This window comes from Bidens hawaiensis, unplaced genomic scaffold (assembly GCF_021521415.1).
Source record: "Bidens hawaiensis isolate Kalapana, Puna unplaced genomic scaffold, B.hawaiensis_p1.1 tig00055896_1, whole genome shotgun sequence".
In the NCBI taxonomy this organism is placed as follows: domain Eukaryota; kingdom Viridiplantae; phylum Streptophyta; class Magnoliopsida; order Asterales; family Asteraceae; genus Bidens; species Bidens hawaiensis.
Window position 1 is genome coordinate 27,824 of NW_027500071.1, and position 21,207 is coordinate 49,030.

Below are 21,207 nucleotides of genomic sequence, written 5' to 3' on the forward strand. Positions count from 1 at the left end.
GAAAGCCCAATTGTCATAGTTAAAACCAAAATTAATCTTACCAACAAATGCCCCAATTTTAGGGTTCTAGTAGTGATAATTATTCAGGTAGGGGGTCTAGTGTTGAAAGTTTTTTAACCCTACATTTGGCTAAGACCGAGGCCTCAAACAAATTGGCTAAAAAAAGAATTTGAAGATTGATGAGACTCTACATAGGCATGATATTTTGTTGAGGAATCAAAAAGCATCCATTCATACCATTAAAAAATCAAGGTGGACAGATTGCTCAACTCCTCTCTAAAAAACAGTAAGGTAGCCTTCCTAGTAACATTGAGATGAATATGAATGCTGAGGCTAAGGCTATTACCCTAAAGAGTGGTAGGACTACCATTCAAGTTAATGCATCGGTATCCATACCAAATTCGATTGCTGATGAGATCGAGACAGAGACTCTAGGTGAGGTGCACATGTGTAACATCCTACTTTTGATAATCATAAATAAAAAGAATTGTGTTTATTTAACAGTGTGTTAATATTTAATTAATTTAAATAACATAAAAGAGTGTGGGCTTGGTTAATGAAAGATGGAATAAGAGATGGTGATGGGCCTTAGGTCCATGGGCTTGAGAGTGTATAAATACACCTTAAACCTCCTTAAAACCCTAAAATCTCTCATTCTTATCCATAAGTTTCCTTACACACTCAAAAACACACACAAACACTTTCAACCTTACGGGTAAGATTCGAATCCGCTATTTAGAGAAGTTTGTGTTAGATCTTGTTTAAACGAGCAAGAAACAAGTCCATAGTTGTGTGTTGAAGCCAACCCGTAGCCTAAAAGACGCCAAGAGGTATGTTTTATGTATAAAGGTTTTGCTTTTAAGAACGGTTTTCCCTAAGATTTGGTACTAAGGCAAATCGGGTATTTTTATACCATAAAAATGTAAACTTGATGATAAAAGAGGACTTGACGAATTTACAGGCATGTACGGTTCATATAAAAACCCTAGATCTAGCTTAAACGGGTTTGAAATCAATGAAGGTTTAAACTTTATAGTTAAAGGAGCTAGATCTTGGTCAAGGATAGAAGTGAACATGTTTAAAAGATGATAAAATACTAGAATATGATAATAAAGGTGTTAAATACCCTACAGTGGGAGTATTCGAATGAAAACATGCGTTTGAATACGGAGTATTCAAAAGACCAGCATTTAAATAGAAAAGAATGAAGGAAAGAAAGAAGGAAAAGAGGCAGAAGCCTTTTGATTCGAATGGAGGGCGCATTAGAATAGAATGTTGAATCGAACATAGAGTTTATTCGAACAGAAGGTTGATTCGAATGGAAGTTACATTCGAATAGAAGGTTGATTCGATTAGAAGGTTTCATTCGAATAGAATTTGACCATTGGAATAGAAGGTCCATTCGAATAGAATCTACCATTCGAATAGAATCTGACATTCAAATGGGAAGCTCGACCCCAACCAGGGGATCTGCCCCTTGGACCCTTCTAGGGGCTGCTGCCCCTACACCCTGCTGCCAGGGGCGCTGCCCCTGGATCCCCATAGCCATGGGTTACAATAACTTAGAAGTATGATATAGTTAGAAATAATTAATTGATACTTGTAATTATTATAAATTTAGCCGTGCACAACTAAATAGGGGTATTACTATAAACTCAGAAAGAAACAGGATCCAGGTGAGTCTCTAGCCCCATTCCTTGTTATGTTTTCGGGGCTGTGTGCATACTCAATGTGAATATTAATACACTTACCTTAAATGGTAAGTGTATGCCATAATGATAGATGTGATAGTTATATTTATTGATGTTATGAATGATTTCTTGTTGGTACGTGAACGATCTTCGGATATTGCACATATTGTCAAGGAAGGTAATGTGTAGTATGTATGGAATGAGTATGTAAAGAAAAGTATGTATGGAATGTGTATGTATAGAAAAGTATGTAAGATTGTATAGACAAAAGGGACCAGATCCTAATAATATCTGAGACAGAAGGGACCAGACCCTAATAATATCTAAGACAGAAGGGACCAGACTCTAATAATATCTGAGACCGAAGAGACCAGACCCTAATAATATCTGAGACAGAAGGGACTAGACCTAATAATATCTGAGATAGAATAGATGGTATGAAAAGTATGAAAGTGTTATGATGTGAGAACGTATGTAAAAATGTATGTATGAATGTATGAATCTAATAAAGAAAGGTAACATGTAATGTATTTGAATATGTATCTTCGAATACGTATATATATGTAAGTATGTGAATTTATTGTATGTTGCCTGATTAACTAGAACTCACTCAGCGTAGCTGACTTTTAGTATGCACGCATGTGAATTGGTTGAGGCAGCTCACGTGATATGGACGCATGGAATTGGAACGAAGATACTGGCATCTCAAGAAAAATGTTATGGTGTTTATTTAATTTTGTTTTTTTTTTTAAAGACAAATTTGAAAGATGATAAGACAAGATTTTAAATGTTATGTAATATATATGGTTGAAGCATTATTCCGCGAAAAGTTTTATTTAACTCTTATATTTAGAACTGTGTTTATGAGTAAATCAAATGTCCAATGTAGGGAACCGGGATAGGGGCCTTACAACATGAGGCTAGAACCAACAAGTACAACATAAACCATTGAGCCACTAAGGACTTATGTGCCTCCCATTCAATACCTAGGCCGTTTGAAGAAACAAAAGATGGAGGAGAAGTATGTGAAATTCTTTGAGCTTTAAAAGAATTGCCTGAGTATGTTGAGTTCTTAAAAGAGTTCCTCACGAATAAGAAGTTTTAGGAGCTTTCTTATGTTACTTTGAACAAGGAGTGTTATGCGGTCCTTTAGAAAACACTAGCTAAAAAATGACCGATCCGGGCAGTTTCACCATTCCTTGTTTGATTCGTAATTTGTTGGTTAGTAATGTTTTTGCCGACCAAGGTTCTAGCATAAACTTGATGCCTTATTATGTTTTTTCCAAGCTAGACCTAGGTGAGCCAAAGCCTACACGCATGAGCATTCAACTTGCCTACCGATCAGTGAAATAACCTTGAGGAATAGTTGAGAATATGCTTGTGAAAATCGATAAATTCGTGTTTGTTGTTGATTTGTGATCTTAGACACGGATAAGGTTAAAAATGTACCACTAACTCTAGGTTTTCCCTTCCTAGCCACTAACATGGACCTCATTAATGTCTGCACTGGCAGACTCACTCTCAGAGTTAGAGACAAGGAGGTGACATTTGATATTGGGAGATCCATGCGACATCCACAGGATCTTGATGACATGCTCTACGTCGATGCAATTGATTCTTGTGTGTGAGCATATTCAAGAAATAATTGAGGAGGATTCTTTGGATACTCGGTTGATTAGTTGGGAGGTTTCTCACTTTGTAATTAAGCATCTACTTAAGGAGTTGGTCTATGGTGCAGACCAAGCCTCCTAAGTGTTTGGATAAAACTGAGGATGTCGATCATTTTGCCGAGCCTAAGGCAAAGCCTTTCGTTAAGGACCCGCCATCAATTGATCTTAAGGAGCTCCTGGCTCATTTGGAGTATTCCCTTTTGGAGGGCGAGCCTTGCTTACGTATTCTCATTTCTTCCAGTTTTTCGAGATAAGAGAAGGTTAAATTGCTCACGGTTCTCAAAAAGCACTAGCGTGCGATCGCTTGGAAGATGATGAATATAAAAGGACTCGGTCTATCAAAGGCGTCTTAGGCAAGACATTATGAAGAAAGAGGTCATAAAACTACTTGATGTTGGATTCATTTATCCGATATCTGATTCTCCATGTGTGAGCCCTGTGCAGGTTTCCCGAAGAAAAGCGGAATGACGGTTGTGATGAATGAGAAAAATGAGTTAATCCCTACTCTTACAGTCACGAGATGGAGAGTTTGCAATCAATACCGTAAACTCAATGACGCCACGAGAAAGGATCGTTTTCCCCTCGCCTTCATTGATTAAATGTTAGAAAAAAATGTCAGGAAAAATGTTCTATTGTTTTCTTGATGGCTTCTTGGGGTACTTTCAGATCCACATATTTCCTGAGGATCAGTAGAAGACGACATTCACATGTACCCATGGCAAATTTTCCTTCTGTAGGATTCCCTTTGATTGTGTAATTCCCCAGCCACTTTTCAATGATGTATGGTGGCGATTTTTCAAGATATGATCGAGGACTCCACAAAGGTTTTCTTGAATGACTTTTCTGTTTTCAGGAGTTATTTTGATCATTGTTTTATAAAATTGGAGAGAATGTTGTCTAGGTGTCAAAAATCCAACCTTGTTCTTAATTGAGAGAAATGCCACTTCATGGTGAAGGAGGGCATTGTGTTAAGACATTAGGTTTCACAAGCGGGACTTGAGGTCGATCGAGCCAAAATTGACACCATCTCACAGCTCTCAATGTACTATCATGCAATTTTTAACTGCCACCAACTTCGGTGAAGTCTATTAAGAGTTTTCTCAGTGACACGGGTTTTTATAGGCGATTCATAAAGAACTTTTCCCAAATCGCTCGCCCGATGAATAAGCTCCTCAAGAAGGATGCCTCCTTTGTTTTCTCCTTCGTATGTCTTAGTAAATATGAGTTGTTAAAGTATCATATTGGTGAATGTGTGATGAAAGTGATTTTGCAGACGTAGAGGTTTTAGGTCAAATGGAGATTTTGCGGTCGGGGCGGTTTCACTCGATTTACGATGTGATCAGGACAATGAACAATACGCATGATCAATACACGAATACCGAGAACGAGCTCCTTGCGGTTGTGCTCGCATTCGTTCAATTTCGGTCTTATCTTGTCCTTTCTAAGACCATCGTGTTCACGGACCATGCATCAATTCGTTATATTTTTACAAAACAAGATGCAAAGCCGAGACCGATACTTTGGATCTTATTGTTGTAGGAGTTTGACATTGAGATCTGTGACAAAAAGGGTGCTGAAAATGTCGTAGCTGATCACCTCTCTTGTCTTGAGTTCTCAGCTTCATCGGAGTGAGTGGGGGTCCATATAAATGTCTATTTCCCCCACGAGTTCCTCATGTATATTGTGGCGTGTAATAATGATTATCCTAGGTTTGCGGACATCACACATTATCTCGCGAGTAGGATCATTATGATGGGCCTTACTCACTAGGAAAAGAAGAAATTCTTTATGATATTCAGTTGTGAGGATCCTTATTTGTTTCATGTCTAGACTGGTCAACTTGTGCATAAGTGTGCGTATGGTGATGAAGCACGCAAAATCCTGATTCTTTGCCACGGGGGCCTGACCGGAGGACACCATGAAGCCACATTCACCACAAAGAAGGTCTTTGGCGCCGGTTTCTTTTGGCCAACCATCATTCCTGATGCTCATAACATGGTGCGGTTTTGTGATGCTTGCTAGAGGGCAAGCAACATATCATAACGAGATGAGATTCCCCAGTGACTTATTCAGGTAAGAGGTATTTTTTATGTTTGGGGCATCGACTTCATGGGTCTTTCCCTGATTCTTTTGGTCTCCGTTACATTCTAGTAGCCGTAGACTACGTTTCAAAGTGGGTTGCGGCACAAACCTTACCCACAAATGACGCTAGGGCAGTGGTGAAATTCTTGAAAAAGTTTTTTTCTCGCTTGGTGCCCCCAAAGCATTGATTAGTAACCATGTGACACATTTCTGTAATGCGCAGTTGAAAAAAGGCATTGTCCCGATATGATGTTCATCTTCGCTTCTCTACACCATATCACCCTCAAACGAGCGGGCAAGTCGAGGTCACCAATCGTGGCATCAAGAAAATCCTTGAGAAGACTATTACTTAGAACCATAAGGATTGGTCTGAGAAACTAGATGACGCTCTATGGGCTTTTGGTACCACCTACAAGCCACGGACTGGTACGGACCATTTAAATTGGTGTACGGGAATGCATGCCACCTCCCTATCAAACTCGAGCATAAGGTGTATTGGGCTTTGAAAACTGCTAAGCTTGATCTTGCATGCGCGGGTAAATATAGGTTTGTTCAAATTCAAGAGCTTGAGGAGTTGAGAGGCCAAGCTTATGAAAATTCAAGAATTTACAATAAGGGAACCAAAAAACTCCATGGCGCTTGCTTGAAGGACCACAAGCAACTCCAAGTGAGCAATCGAATATTGTTGTATAATTCTCGCCTTTGTCTATTACCGGGAAATAAGAGTATGATGGTATGGCCCCTATAGTGTGAAGCAAGAGTTTGACTATGGTTCTGTTGAGCTTGACCATAAGGGTGGACACATTTTCAAGGTGAATGGTCACCGTTTGAAACACTATTTGGGTGAGCCGGTTGAGGTAGCATTGGAGGTTCTATCCCTCCACCCCATGAACTAACTGTGGGGAGTGTGAGCCTAGATATAGACTCCTTTAGAAATTTAGCATGAATAGGATTTTAGTTAATTTTTGTGTTTCCGTTCGTTTTTCGAAGTCGATGAGTTGTGTTCTTCATATTTGTAGGATGTCGGAATTCTTGCGTTAATTTGCTAGCTTGATATTTCTGTAATGGGCTCATAATGATCAAAATTGGGAGTCAAAATGGTGTTTAGGTCGAAAATCATAAATCTTACCAGCATGGCATGATTGTGCATCAACATGGCACGGTCGCGCGCGTTTGCTGGCACGGTCGTGCGCCATATTGGGACGATCATGCACATAGGCCTAGGATGGTAGTGTAGATCTTAGAAAGGTCATGCGCCTCTCTTTGATTTCCGTGTAAACGAGTTCTTGACCACCTTTTCATCCACATAACTTCCATAACTTCATAACCACCCATTCCCAAACACTCCCAACCAGATTTCAACCCATTTCCTCCAATATCTTGTGATCCTCTCAGATTTCAACAATCAAGGTGTGATTTCGTCTTCTTCTTGTCTTCCAATTCCATGTTTTTGTTAGTTTTAGGGTTTGGTTTGTTAGTTTCTAGGGTTTTTTTGAATCTAGGCCCTTAAGTGTTCAATTTTTTATGTTTTCTCGCCTCAAGGGATAACCTTGGGGTTAAAATTGCCTTTCGTGTGTTCGATTGTGGTCGATTTGGTCGATTAATGCCAAAAACAAGCAAGATTGGCTTGTTTTCACTGTTTTTATAACAAGAGCATGGACGTGTCGTGTCCTCGCATAGTCATGCGAGGCCAAATCAGCGACCACAGGCTCGTGCACAGGCTCGGACACGTTCATATTGATCGCACACAACCGTGCGTTTGCTCGGCACAGCCATGCACCCTTTCCCGAACAAATTGGTTTTCTTCTTTTTTTTTCGTGTTTTTGTGTTTATTCTTCCATGATTTTGTACAAATGTTAGGGTTGGATAATCTGTTTCTGCAGTTCACTAGCAATAATGCCCAGACTATACTGGCGACGAAAAAGTTTGCTGAGATGTGCGGCCGACAAGGCTCAATAGACACGGGTAGCACCTCTTTTGACGAGCTCAAGGAACTAAATCAGCGCGACCGGTTCGAGGAGATGCTAACTGCACCTGTGTTAAGATTGTTTAATATTCGTCAGCCACACTGAGTTAACTATCGATTTCCTTGGCTCCAACACATTCGATCACCTCTATGAAGATGTGCATGACAAAGCAAAGGGGGTACAATTCTTTTTGGAAAGAAAGTGGTATACTTGGTCCATTGCCACATTTTCTAGAAAACTCGGGTTGTACACTAAAGAGGAGATCGAAACCGACTCGTTTGATGGGTTGCATGACTTTCCCGATGCTGATGAAAGTATGAGTTTTGGCTTCGTGTCACAATTGAGCGCCAAAGTGGTCGATCTTCAAAGTCCACTAAACTCATCGACCCCATCCACCGCATACTTTACCACACCATATTTCACTGTATTTGTAGGTGTGGTGACGGTGTGGGTAATGTTGTTACACATGTCCTGTTTCATCTATGTAGCATCATTGATGGAGGGATTTTTTGAATGGTCTAAAATGGTTCTTAAAGTTCTCATTTTTCAAATGATTCTCACACGATCTCAAATATATATATATTTGTGTGTATGTGTATATCTTTGTGTGTGTGTGTATGTATGTATGTATGTTTGTTTGTTTGTATATACGGAAACCCAAAGGTAGAGAAGTTGCATTCAAATAAGGTTTGCGGAATGAGTTGTATACACAATTATACATTATATACAAACGAGGACCAAACTAGCATGCAGGCAATGCAGAGGAGCACGTAAAAAAACATAAAATGAAAGTAATGACAGATTCAGAAGAAGTAAAGAAAGCAACATATGAAATAGAAATAGAAAAACAATGTACCTTTATCACTTTACCGATCAAGATTTCCATAAGTTTGCGGACATTAAAATAATCCCCAATTTGCCCGTCACGCAAAATATCCGAAGCGATAGGACTACCGCCATAGGGGCTCTGGGCTAAAGCGAGACCAGTAACTTTGTCTCTTAAATCGGGCCAATACATTGATAATGCAGCAGCTGCATCTATACCTCCTTTACTATGACCAAGTAGGAAAACACGTTTCTTGGAACCCCAATGGAACTCTTCAATGTACTCCTTTATTTCTCTAGCATTCCTTTCAACTGATGCCTAAAACATTTGATGTTAATGATGTAACTTCAAAAGAAGTAACATATAAATTAAGGACTATAATCTTTCAATATAGTTCATTATAGACGTCAATTTGATGAAATTCTAGATATCGGTTTCTTTTTCTTTTTTTAATCATTTTAATTTATGTTGTATATTCAGAAGAGGTTGACCTCCTTCGTTCTGTCATGGTACTATCCTCTTTCCGCCGAATCACAAATTCTCATTTTAACAAAACATAACCCTAATCTCCAAGGTGTATTTTCCTATTTTAGTTTTAACAGTTTATTTTTTTTATCATATATTTGATATTTTATGATTTTCTTTTATTTTTTTGTCCGTTTTAATAGTTTGGGTATTTTAATCGATGCAAAACAAGTTAAAAATAGAAATATAGATGTTTTAACATTGTTGACTGAAATGATATCGTGACAAAAAGAAAATAATGGACTAACACCGAGAATTTTGCCAAATCACATACACAAGTGTAATTTTCATCTAATCAATATATCTTCCTATACTATTAAAGCAATAAATTTTTTTAAAAAAATGGCATCTAGATATTGATATATCACTATAATTTCCATACATAAAAAGGTTTCTCAATTTTTTTGGTAATTAAATAATTAAAAAATGAACAATTTAAGTTATATCTTAATGTTAATGACTGTGATATTAAATAAAATAGTAACTCCTAATATACATATAGAAAGGTGAATACTATTTACCTCTACACATTTTGTTCATATACATTCAACACATAATGTTGGTGGGTTAGACACATTTACATAAACGATTTTTTAATCCTCTATGTCGTTTGAAGTTAACCGTTATTCTTCGTATCCAGTAGACTAAGGTATGTTATTTATGTTTTCTGTGTAATGTTTATAATTTCCATGTTTTACAATTAAATTATGAACATCCAATAGAAATGAGTAACCATTTGCATAAAAAGTATACTCTCTGTTGTCCTGTTTTTTCTAATTGTTACGTATTTTGTATTAAAATCATTCGTTAAATCAACAAATTAGACAACATGCTATATACGTTTTTTTTCCAGCATTTATGTTGTTCCTCATTTTCATATGATAACCTTATTATATTATATTACATATGTCTTCAAAATTAAAGACAACTAATTTTGTTCAGTTAACCTCTTCCAATATTTCAAACTGTTCTGAGAATTGAAAAATAAGTTACGTACGTAACAAGGCCGGCTCCAAGAATTAAAAATAAGTTTGGGCCGAAGGCGAAAAATATTTTGGGTCTTCAGTAAAAAGAATATTTTGTTGGGTTTAAACAATTTAATTTTTAAATCGACTTCCTTGACTATGATTTAGGTTTGTATAAAAATAAATGTATAAAAATAGACATAAAATGTCTCAAATGAGACTAGAATCCACAACCATTTGATTGGGAGTCATACCCCTTTGCCACTAGACCAAGTTACTTGTTATGTAATTGAGTTTAAACATTAACTACACATATCGTTTTTATATAAATACGTAAAATTTAAAAAAACAAATTCGGGTCTAGCGTGTAGTCGGACCTCTGGTCATCGACCACTCAGCCCCATGCCATGGCCGGCCCTGGTACTCTGGTACGTAATAAATATCATGTTGCCATACCCAAAAATATACTACAAATTATCTTGTCATTTCAAACTATATGTGTTTGTTAGACGATTTCTATTATTCCACTCTAATCGTACACGGATCAATAGCATAATCTAGCTAATAAGTGAATAAGTTGAATAGAGGAACGGTTTGAAAGTCACTCAGATTTCATTATAGTACATGCAACTTTGGAACAACATTATTCAAAGATTTAAATCATTATTATTGTTGGACAGAATTACAAATTTTGTCCTTTAAAAAAAACCAAATTACGGTTCGTGTCTTTTTTTTAGTTTCTTTGCAGGCGGTGTACTTTAAACATTTTTTTCTACACGTTATATCCTTTACGCTAACTGGGTTAGAAAAAATCAGTTAAGTATGACATGTGCCAGACATGTGATGGACATAATTGTAATTTTAATGTATCCTTAAATTTAAAAAAAGAAAAGAAAATATATATAATACTAACTTAAAACAAAAAAAACATTTTCAATCTCTCTCTCTCCTCTTGTCTTCTTCCCTCTCTACACCACCACCACCTACCTGGTTCCTTTTTCCCATTTCTCATTTTTCCGGCGACAAGGAAAAATCACCACCGCCACGCCTTTCTTTTTCCTCAATCTCATGTTGGCTGCCAAACTCTTACTCCCAGCACAGAATATTTCGCAAAGCCCAAACATAACCTCAACCACATCAACATCAAACCTAGGGTTTTGTAATCCAATAGCCTGAGAACCAAATGAATGGTTCTGGAATTTCTTGACCTACAGCTGGACCGGCTGGATCGGCGGCCTACTGGGCAAAATATGCGAATCCCAGAACATCAGTTACCCCCTACGGCTCCGGCCGCCTCGAGTCTCTCGAAATACTTGTCGCCGACATCGTCGCCGTGAACCCAACCCACGTGTTCAACGCAGATCCAGTTAACCCCGCCACCGCCACCGCCGGAATCCAGTTTTCCGGTCAAACTTCGACGATCGGCTACGAACCCACAAACCCAGATCCAATTCACGCCGGTAATCAGTTTCCCGTTGAAACCCAGATCGTCCGTTACGATTCCTACGAGTTTGAACCAAATCTCGTCGGGGAATATAACGCCGATGAGTTCGATAGTTTGGCCGAGGTGTACGGCCGGGTTTTGGTTTGATTTGAATTTGGATTGAGGAATGGGGAGATGGTGGATTTTAGGAACTGGGTTTTGGTTTGATTTGAATTTTGGATGATGAAAATTTGCAGGTAAGTGGATTTTAGGGTTTGTAAGTAAGTGGATTTGGGATGATGAAAATTTGCAGGTAAGTGGATTTGCAGGTTTTGGGGTTGGTGGTAGGTTTTGGGGTTTTGTAAGTTATAAATTTGCAGGTAGAGTCGAAAAGACAAAAATGCCCTTACATGCGCCTCACGTGAGGGTATTTAACTGCGTTTTTCTAACCCAGTTAGCGTAAAGGACATAACGTGTAGGAAAAAAATGTTTATAGGACACCGCCTGCAAAGAAACTAAAAAAAGGACACGAACTGTAATTTGGCTTTTTTTAAAGGACAAAATTTGTAATTTTGTCTTATTGTTGTTTTATCATTTTAATCGTATTAAGGCATTAATATAAAAACCAAATAATAAAATGAACTAACATAAAGTGTGTTGCAAGTGAACCAAACCCGACCTTATAACTATTCTACTCAAACAGTGATTATATATAAGAATAAAGATAATTGTAAATTTACCTCACTATGAATCTTTGCAATGTGACAGGTCAATCCCATTTTCAAAAAAGTGGCCTTCGTGCTGGTAAAATAAAGTGGTCCGTGGTTGCTAAAGAGGCCTCCATTTCGAAAATAACATAATATATAATGATAAGAAGCCAAAATGATTAATTATAACCAGCCAAAATAGGATATTTACAAGGCATATGCATAATGTTTACCAGGAACCAAGAGATAAACCATTGAATTTGGCAGCATGTGAACATCGTGCCTGATATAGGGATTACGATGTGGTCAATAGTTGTAGTCCTTTAGGGAGTGCTAGTATATTAAGAAATTAACTTCCTAAGAGGCTAGGTTGTTCAAAGGAAAAAAAACGTGTTAGAAAATGTAGTATTATAACTTGAGTTATGAGTGGAGTTATATGGGGATACTCAGGGGACTGAAAGGTAGCGAGTTTTTGAACCTGAATTCTTTCAAATAGGACTCCAACTTTATTACGGAAAATTTTCTCAAAATTTTAGCTATTTTCATATTGTTCTAGAAAACATAAATTACAATCGTCTAATTTTACATGTTTATTTACTTCATTAATTTCATAATTTTTTTAAGTTTATAACTTCGAAAACTTAGTAGTTTCTGTCAAATTTAGAAATCTATAAAACATGCACAATTTAGTGTTTCAGTCGTTCAATGTTCAATCAATTTTGTTTAGAAATTATCTCTATGTACCTGATAATTTCAAGAATATTACTAAAACGGTCTGTCCCATCTTCAACGGGAGGCATCTCTGGAGCACTCTGTAGCCATCCAATATCATCAGACGACCCTCGAACTGTTCGTCGAACGCGCTCAACTAGCCTAAAACATAATATCACATAATCATCAAGTTTCAAATAAAAGTTTTGTTATAACTTAACCAGGCTAAAAATTTGAATCTCTACCCTCGAAATATGGGAATCCTACTTCGCGTGGTTGGATCAGGTTGTATGAGTGACCTCTCTTCTCCTAATGTTCTTGTTATTTCATCGCGAACATCAGGCGCGTTATAGGCTGCATTTAACAATGATTCATCTGAAACTGCAGATAGACTTATATCAGGTCCATTATTACTCAACGTTGGTTCTTTGATTTCTAGGATTTCCTGGCCATCAAAGGGTCTAGTCACATTGTCCATTTATAAAATAAATCCTTGATTCTTCCCTGTTGATGTTCATAGATCCATAATTGACACAATCTGCTAGCAAACACATACACATACATAGTTAAAGATAATATATATGACTTAGAATGAAAGGGAAAATTAAAATACGTAGAGAGAAATCCAAAAATTGTATCTTATTAACTGAGAAAAACATTTGAGTCAGATTCCGTTTACATAATATTCTAAGGAAAAATAGTTCTAAGAAAAATAGTCAAGTTGACTAGTTTGTTTCACATTAATCAAATCCAAACACACTTAGTTGTAGGTTGACATCTCGGTTCACAGGAACGTATCCAATAATCCCTTAAAATTTTAAGGCTCAAGACGAGCATAAAATAGGGTCTCTGAAATCAGAAATAATTTGACAATTTTACCAATTTGATTGCATTTTCAAAGCCCAATACGAACCAAAGCAGCAATGATGATGATGATGATAATAATAATAATAATAGCCCATATAAAACACAAAAGAAAGTTTATTTATAAAGAAAGAAAAAGAAATAACACTAATTTAAATTGAATCCATGATTTTTGATTTCATAAACTACCAATTTTTTCGTTGCATCAAGGAGTTATTTTGTAAACTTATGTTACAAAATAAAGTTATATATATATATATATATATATATATATATTACAATTATGGGTCTATTGAGAGAATGAGTATGGGTTCGTCGTCGTCCTCGACCCCCTTGGGCCGGCGCTTTCAGTTCGTTCAGCAGAATAAACACTCGCGTAGCTGGTAAAAAATAACCCAAAAAACAGTGTGCAATAACATCTTAGTTTATATGCATTGGTTTTAACATACTGTGTATGCTAAAGTGCCACATTCGTGTCAATGAGATTTTAACTAACCACTCTTTTAGAGGTGCAAAAGCCGGGTATTTTTAGGAACTGAAACCGGGTAGTTCCAGGTCTGGTCAACAAAAGTCAAAACCGGGTCGGGTGGGAATCGTTACTGGGTATAGTTTGTTATTTAACCGGATTTTGACCAGGTTTTCCTGGGTTTTTTGGGGTTTCGGGTAGGGCCAGGTCAGTTTTTGAGGGGTAAAGGTGGAACCAAATCTGAAGGGTCCGCGTCAGGTCCGGTTTCGCGTACATGTATGTGGATAAACCCAATACCAGGTCGTAACCACGAGTCAGGTACAGTTAGGAATCGCTTTCGGGTTGGGTCCGGAACCAGATATTTTGTGGATGTCTAACCTTTTCACTTTGGTGTAGTGGTTTTAACTAACAATTAAATAAAAGAAAATAAAATCAAAAACAGTGACCGGTTGATCACGTATGGACCCCATCTATGAGACCCCTCACCTCTGTTAAAGGCTTCGTGAACATGGCTTTGGCGTGTAACATTCTTTATTTCCGTATTCGTTGTAACTGACCCGTAGTATAATTCGGGTCTTAAATTTATTAATAAATGTTATTTTATTCATTTATCATGTGTTGGTATTGTTACAATTCGTTCAAGTATTTTAATAATCAAGTTATAACAAGTTATGGCCATTTATCAAACTTTAGGCGCTAGCTATGTCAAAAATAAATCTACAGGGACTGCTATGAAAAAAATCAGAACTGTTGGGTCAGTTAGCAGCTGCAGCAGGTTCGTATCAGCTCGTTTAACCTGATTTTCAGCTTGTTTAATGCTTAATCTTCATCCTATTATCATTATAATTCAAACTCAAGGTTCTAGATTGTTTCTAGATGAAATTCTATCTCAAATCAACAATCTGTATCTCGAATTCATCAAGTTTCATCTCTAACTAGTGCTTATCTTATCATTTGTTCAAAGCTAAAATGTGGGTTAACTTTATATTCGTGATAAACACGATGTTAAACCCGCATCCTATATAAACAAGGGTAGTAGGCCGTTCATAACTTGCTATACAACTCACAAATATCTTGCTCTTTTACGATTTCAAGTTATTGTTCAAGTGTTCTTCAAGAGTTGACTAATCAAGTTATACTTCTAATTTCTGGGTAAAGTTAAGTTTTTATGTTTTGTTATAAACCCTAGAATGAAAGCCTTTAATCAATTTCAAAAGATTTCATGTTCAATTTCATTAATATCAAACTAGGGTTTATGTTGGAAACTAATTTGAGGTTTTTCAATTATATTAAGAATTGACCCGAATTAGGTTCTGACTTTTCAATAACTTATGTTTATAATTAAGTTTTGGACGTGTTGGATCCAGACTCGACCTCGTAACGACATTCGGACCGACTACGAACCGAACACACGTTTAAAGTTCATTTTCTTTCATTTTAGGTTTAAACTCATATTTTATTATTAATTTTGGTTCGTTTTGGTTTTATTTTAACTTTTGAATATTTAACTAATTTTTAAGAAATCATCAAGTTCGGTTTGATCAGCTCGCTTAGGTCGGTTTCTTCCATATTCTTATCTTCTTTCACTTGCCAAATCTTAGAGCATGTTTGGAATTGAGTTTGAAAAATGCTTATTGGCTTATTGGTGTTTTCGAAAAGCCAAAAAGTTTAAATGTGTTTGGCAATCACAAAAAGTTTCTTATTTTAGCTTTTTAAAATGATTAAAAAACAGTTTTTCAAACGCCCCAAATCCTGACTTTTTAAAATGGCTTTTTGAAAAAGCCATAAACCAGACATTTTTCAAACTCAATCCCAAACATGCCCTTAAAGTGAGTAAATTCACATCCCCTTTATAATTTTAAATGTTTTGGAGACAACATGTACTATATAAACATCAAGAATATTATTTTACATCCTCAACCACAATTCTAATATATGCATTTACATTTATTACTCATTTATTTATTACATGTAACGCACTAAAGTGTTTATTGCTTTATTGGTGGCCTCATCCTCATTAGTAAAATCTTACACCATCTTAGTAGCTTGACCTAGTGTTATGATGAACGGATTTTAATATGTTATTGTTACAAATTAATTGTTGTAATTACGCATCCGCATGAGTATTGATTTTATTTATTATGTATATTAAATTGTGTTTTTGTTCACCAACATTGTGTTGATCAATTTATTTTCGTAAATGTTGCAGTTACTTACATGAGTTAGATGAAGACAAGCAAGTGAATGGTATCTTTAGGATATCAACGAATATTTATCTTTATCTAGTTTATTTTGAATTTTGTTGGATAATATTTCATTTTAAGATTATGTGATGTACTTGAATTATTTAAATTAAATAATTATGAATTGTCACTACATTAATGCTAGTGTCTAGTGAGTTACTGTTCAATCAGTTACGTCTCGACATTCCGTCATAGATTGGGGTGTGATATGGCGCCCCTTGTAAACACCACGTAGGTGTTTGGGGATGATAAAGTGCGTGACATGGCATGCCTTTGGGGGCACCACCCTCTTCCACTACACATAGGTTTACAAATGGCATCATCTAGTTATAGGAGTGGCAAATAATATCCATGGCAATAGGATAACCGACTCCGCCACGTATAGGAGAAAGCTGGATTCCAATTTTTCGGGTATACAAGAACCTTGAAGAATATGCAAAAGGGTACTATGTTTATCGACTCTCATATAGCTGAGCCGAGTTACTAACTTGGCGATTACACAATAGCATCAACTACCCTGTAGCAAGATAGGGTGTTTGTAGGCAATCTGGAAGCCGAGTTAGTATGCGTGTAAGATGTTGGTCTGATATTGTGTTGACCCAAGTATATTGTTGTGTTATTCAGTGCCACCTACAAAGGTGTCTTCTCTTCCGATCAGGTAGAGGTGTCAATCTTTGATTGGGTTTTTTTGAATTTGATTATTTATAAGAAATACGATGTCAACTATTATAGTGTAAAAATTTTTGGCGTTCTGTACTATTTTGGAGATTCCTAAAATTTTAAATATAGCAAGTTTACTAAATTTTAGAAATTGAAAACTATCAGTTAAATACTGAAACTATAGATATAAAGCGTAATAAGATAATTACTGATTTACGCGTTTTATAACTAGAAGAGGCGTTGAAAATCTAAATGATGAAACAACCGATGCTAATTTTCCTGAAGGCAACTAAATTGACGATAATAAAATAACTTGTAGGTAAAGTAGAGTCGGTAGTTTCCAAAAGAAAAAAAAGACAAACACAAACTTTGTCTTTGATGGAGAAGTAAATATGGCATAGAAAAGTATGTAGTCCAACTATCCAAGTCTCTGTATCCATTTATATATTTTAATTAAAAAAACTATTTTTTCTCCAAACTTTGTTTGGTTTTTAAAAACTTCACACATTCGAGATTCTCGTATCTCTATCCTATTCACAAATAGTTATTTTATTTCTCAATTTTATACACTCAAAAAGTTATATAGATCATTGAATAGAGGGCCACGGTTGCATTTATTCAAAAAGTTATATAGATCATTGAATAGAGGGTCATAGTTACATTTATCAACATTTTTATTTTTAAAGAGATTCCAATGGAGGAAGGTTTTAGGTGTTTTTTTTTCCTACTCTATATTGTAGAGAAAATATAAGATTAAAGGTTTTAGTGTGAGTGTTCTAATGAAATATCTGAAAATCACTAAATTTGAGAGGGGTGGTTGTTATTGTTTAGAGCTCTAATTAATGGAGTTCAGGTCCGCCATCTTATGAAACAACTTATAAAATTTTTTCACACTATCCGACTCATGTGCTCTCCGTACATTGCTTATGGGCACTAACTTCACTTGTAACCTAAGGGTTTTTTTTTCCGGTTAAGATCCTTCTGGTCTTTTTCACTATCTAGCTGGTATACTGGTATAAGTAGAAGACGGATAACTCTTGGAACACGTCCGTATCGATATACTTTATTTGAATTTATATCGTTGAATTCAACAATATTGTCTACTTGTTTGTATTTGGTTAATAGGTGGGCAGGGAGAAAGAAAGATCAAAGTTGAATATGAATGCCAATATGACTGATTTATAAAGGAAGATATAATTTTCTGAATTTGAAACTAAACATAAACACTGACAAATTATATACGACATCGCGCATGTTGCAGACAAAAATTAAAGAAATATATATATAAATAAATGATCCAATACAATAATCCTACGCGAGTATCTGGATCATCGATTTATGAAAACACGCGGTGGCAATATTGTAATTTTCTTCAAATCCTATTCCTTTCCTAATTAAATCCTTCGCTCATCAAAAACGATCATACATCGACTCCTAAATTGCAGATCAAGATCAGAAACATAATCAAATTTCATTCACAACCATCATCTGCTGTTTCACACAAACCATCAGATACTTGTACATGATAATCAAAATCGATGAAAATTGAGCAATTTACATCAACCTAATTGATCAATTAACCTTGAAATTGATCCAAATTGATCATCAATTTAAAGCTTCAATCGATTAATTATTTGAACGTATTAGTTCATTTTGGTCAGAACGTTTAAACTTGTGGTTTTGGTCAGAACGTATTAGTTGAACGTTTAAACTTATTGTGTCATGTTGGTGTTCATTTTGGTCAGAACGTTTAAACTTGTGGTTTTGGTCAGAACATATTAGTTGAACGTTTAAACTTTTTGTTCATTTTGGTCAGAACTTTTAAATTTGTAGTTATGGTCAAAACGTATTAGTTGAACTTTTAAACTTTTTGTTCATTTTTAGTGTTCATTTTGGTCAGAACGTTTAAAGTTTGTGTTCATTTTCGGTTTTCATTTTGGTCTAAACTTTTTTACTTTAGAAGTTATAGTCAAAAAATTTAGAAGTTCTGTACAAAAAGTTTAGAAGTTCTGTACAAAAAGTCCCGAATGTTTAAAGTTTGTGCAGAACGTTTAAACATGAACCCTAATCGTAGCTCAGTTAAGTGTATTATTCTTTAATTTCATAATCGACTGATTATTCTAAAGCCTCTTACACATCAATTCAATTGATTAAATCAACAATTTTTTTTTATCAAATTGAAGATAATTACACTATAGCGATAATGGGTTTATCGATTTTGATTATGCTTTAGTTTCGTGGATGATTTGATTATGGTTGAAGGCTTGCGGCAAATAACGATCTGTTGTGCGAGAAGTATTTTTTGATTTAATTACATATATGCCAAAGCGTAGTTTTAATTGCAATTAGGATCGGGTGGTGCAGGGTCTCGCGTGCCTAATGTACGATAACCTATTATTGTACGTTAACCCTTCCTTATATATATATATATATATAGGGGAGGGTTATCCTAAAAATAAGAAGTTTCCTATGAAGACTAGGAATAAATTATAACCATTGGATCATATTAATCAATGGTTGAGATTTAAAATTACCAATAACCAACATAGTTTCATAAAATTGTTCTTTCACCATAATTTGTAATGTCAAATGTCAAAATTTTGTTGGTTCTTACTATTATTAGGAAACTCTTTATTCTTATTTGAACCATTTCTCTCTCTCTCTCTCTCTATGTATATATATAGGGTGGGGTTAATGTAAAAAACAATATTTTTGTGAGAAGAATAAGAATATATTTAGGCCATTGGATTTATGATCTAGTGGTTGAGATTGGTAGTTTCTAAATAATTGTATTGTTTCATATTTATATTGTATAGTGTCATATTTAGGTGGTTTGTTTTATTTTAAAGCTCTTCTCACACTTCTCATAAAACACTTATTTTTTATTTGAACTCTTTTATATATATATATATATATATATATATATATATATATATATATATAAAGCAATTCTTATCCCTAAATATCAATGAACAATAAAGGTAGATTACCTGGATCCAAAACAAAACCAACCCAGAATTATATATGTTTCATCATTTAATTCATTTTTATGAACAATCCAAATCAAATCTTTAACACAATAAAATAAGAACATTGAACGCTAACCATGAGATGATGGATTCTCTTACCGCAAACAAGCACGGATCTTGAACAACAACAAGGTAGATTTCAAATGCAGCGGTATTTGTATGGATTGAGGTGATTTTTGGATAATTTATGTAGAACTAATTAGAGAAGGATAAAATATGTTGCTCCATAATCAGACTATTTTGTAGGAATTAATGGGTGAAAAAAAATTATAGATCTGTAGATGTATTTGTTATTGACAAGGTGGTGGTTAAATTGCTACCATCTTTAATGCATGTTGATTTAAAATCAAATGAAACTATTAACAGATTCAAAGATATATAACGTAATGTATGTTTTTATAAAGTTTATTAACAAGCCTCATATATAATTCATTTATTTGTTTATTTATTATCTACTAGGTTAAAACCCGTGTGTTACACGGGATGGTAGGTAATGAAACAAAAACAACAAAATAATAATAATAACATTAATAATATGATCTAAATCTAATCTAACTCCTCTAATAAAAGACTACACTAACTGCCACTTGTCAATCTCTCATCAATTCTTAGACTTTTTAATCCATTTTTTAAATATGGGTCCTATGGGTCATTACCCACCCAGTTTAAACATTTTCTTTCTTTCCAAACCCTAAATCACAAAACTCACCCACCTTCCCCCTCTCCGTATTATTGCTCCTCCACGGCCGCCCCTACCACCACTGCCCGCACCGCCACCCCACGAGCACTCTCCCAACTCCATCATCCTTCCCCTATCCATATTATTGCCCCTCCACGGCCGCTCCTACCACCACTGGCCGCATCGCCACTCCACGACCTCTTTCCGGTTTCCATCCATCCATCGATCGAAAACTCTCCTTCAACGCCAAATAAGAATACCGGACCGGGACTCTTCTCCGATATTGGCAAGAAAGCCAAAGGTATTTCAATTCAATTCGATTCGATTCACTATTATATTCAATTCGCCCTAATAAATTTGTTTGTTTGTTTGACCTAATTATTAATTTGTGTTTGGAAATAGATCTGTTAAGGAGTTCTCATCAATATAGGTTCGTGTAACTACACACATTACAATTCAAGTGTTAAAACTAAATCATAAAATGATTTATAGAAAACTGCTGTTATATTCATGATTTGGGATTAAAGACAGAGATACATTTGTAATGTGATTAACCTTTAAATTTCCTAGAATGAATTATCTTCACCGTCAGTTTTCTATAAATCATTAGAAGATAGGGATAATGGCTTTAAGTTGGGTAAATAGGAAAGGGAAAATCTTGGCATACTATGACATTTAAAAGCAAAAATTAGTTCAACA

At 35.5% G+C, this 21,207-nt stretch overlaps 1 protein-coding gene across 1 annotated transcript; it reads right to left on the reverse strand.

Moving 5' to 3' along the window:
* Nucleotides 1–8,042: 8,042 nt before the first annotated feature.
* On the reverse strand, nucleotides 8,043–20,093 carry LOC143601208 (uncharacterized). Its single transcript, XM_077078677.1, has 6 exons — nucleotides 19,929–20,093; nucleotides 12,813–13,105; nucleotides 12,601–12,729; nucleotides 12,090–12,139; nucleotides 11,890–11,987; nucleotides 8,043–8,554 (listed from the first exon to the last, which is right to left on the reverse strand). Exons 2-6 carry the CDS (start codon nucleotides 13,043–13,045, stop codon nucleotides 8,153–8,155), a joined length of 912 nt encoding a protein of 303 aa, XP_076934792.1. The 5' UTR covers nucleotides 13,046–13,105; nucleotides 19,929–20,093; the 3' UTR covers nucleotides 8,043–8,152.
* Nucleotides 20,094–21,207: the final 1,114 nt, after the last annotated feature.

Coding starts and splice junctions, on each gene's coding strand:
- LOC143601208 (XM_077078677.1), bottom strand. CDS start 13,045: ATGGACAATGTGACTAGACCCTTTGATGGCCAGGAAATCCTAGAAATC. Junction 12,730..12,812: donor AGGATTCCCATATTTCGAGG/GTAGAGATTCAA, acceptor ATTATGTTTTAG/GCTAGTTGAGCGCGTTCGAC. Junction 8,555..11,889: donor TTGCAAAGATTCATAGTGAG/GTAAATTTACAA, acceptor CAAATGTTTTAG/GCATCAGTTGAAAGGAATGC.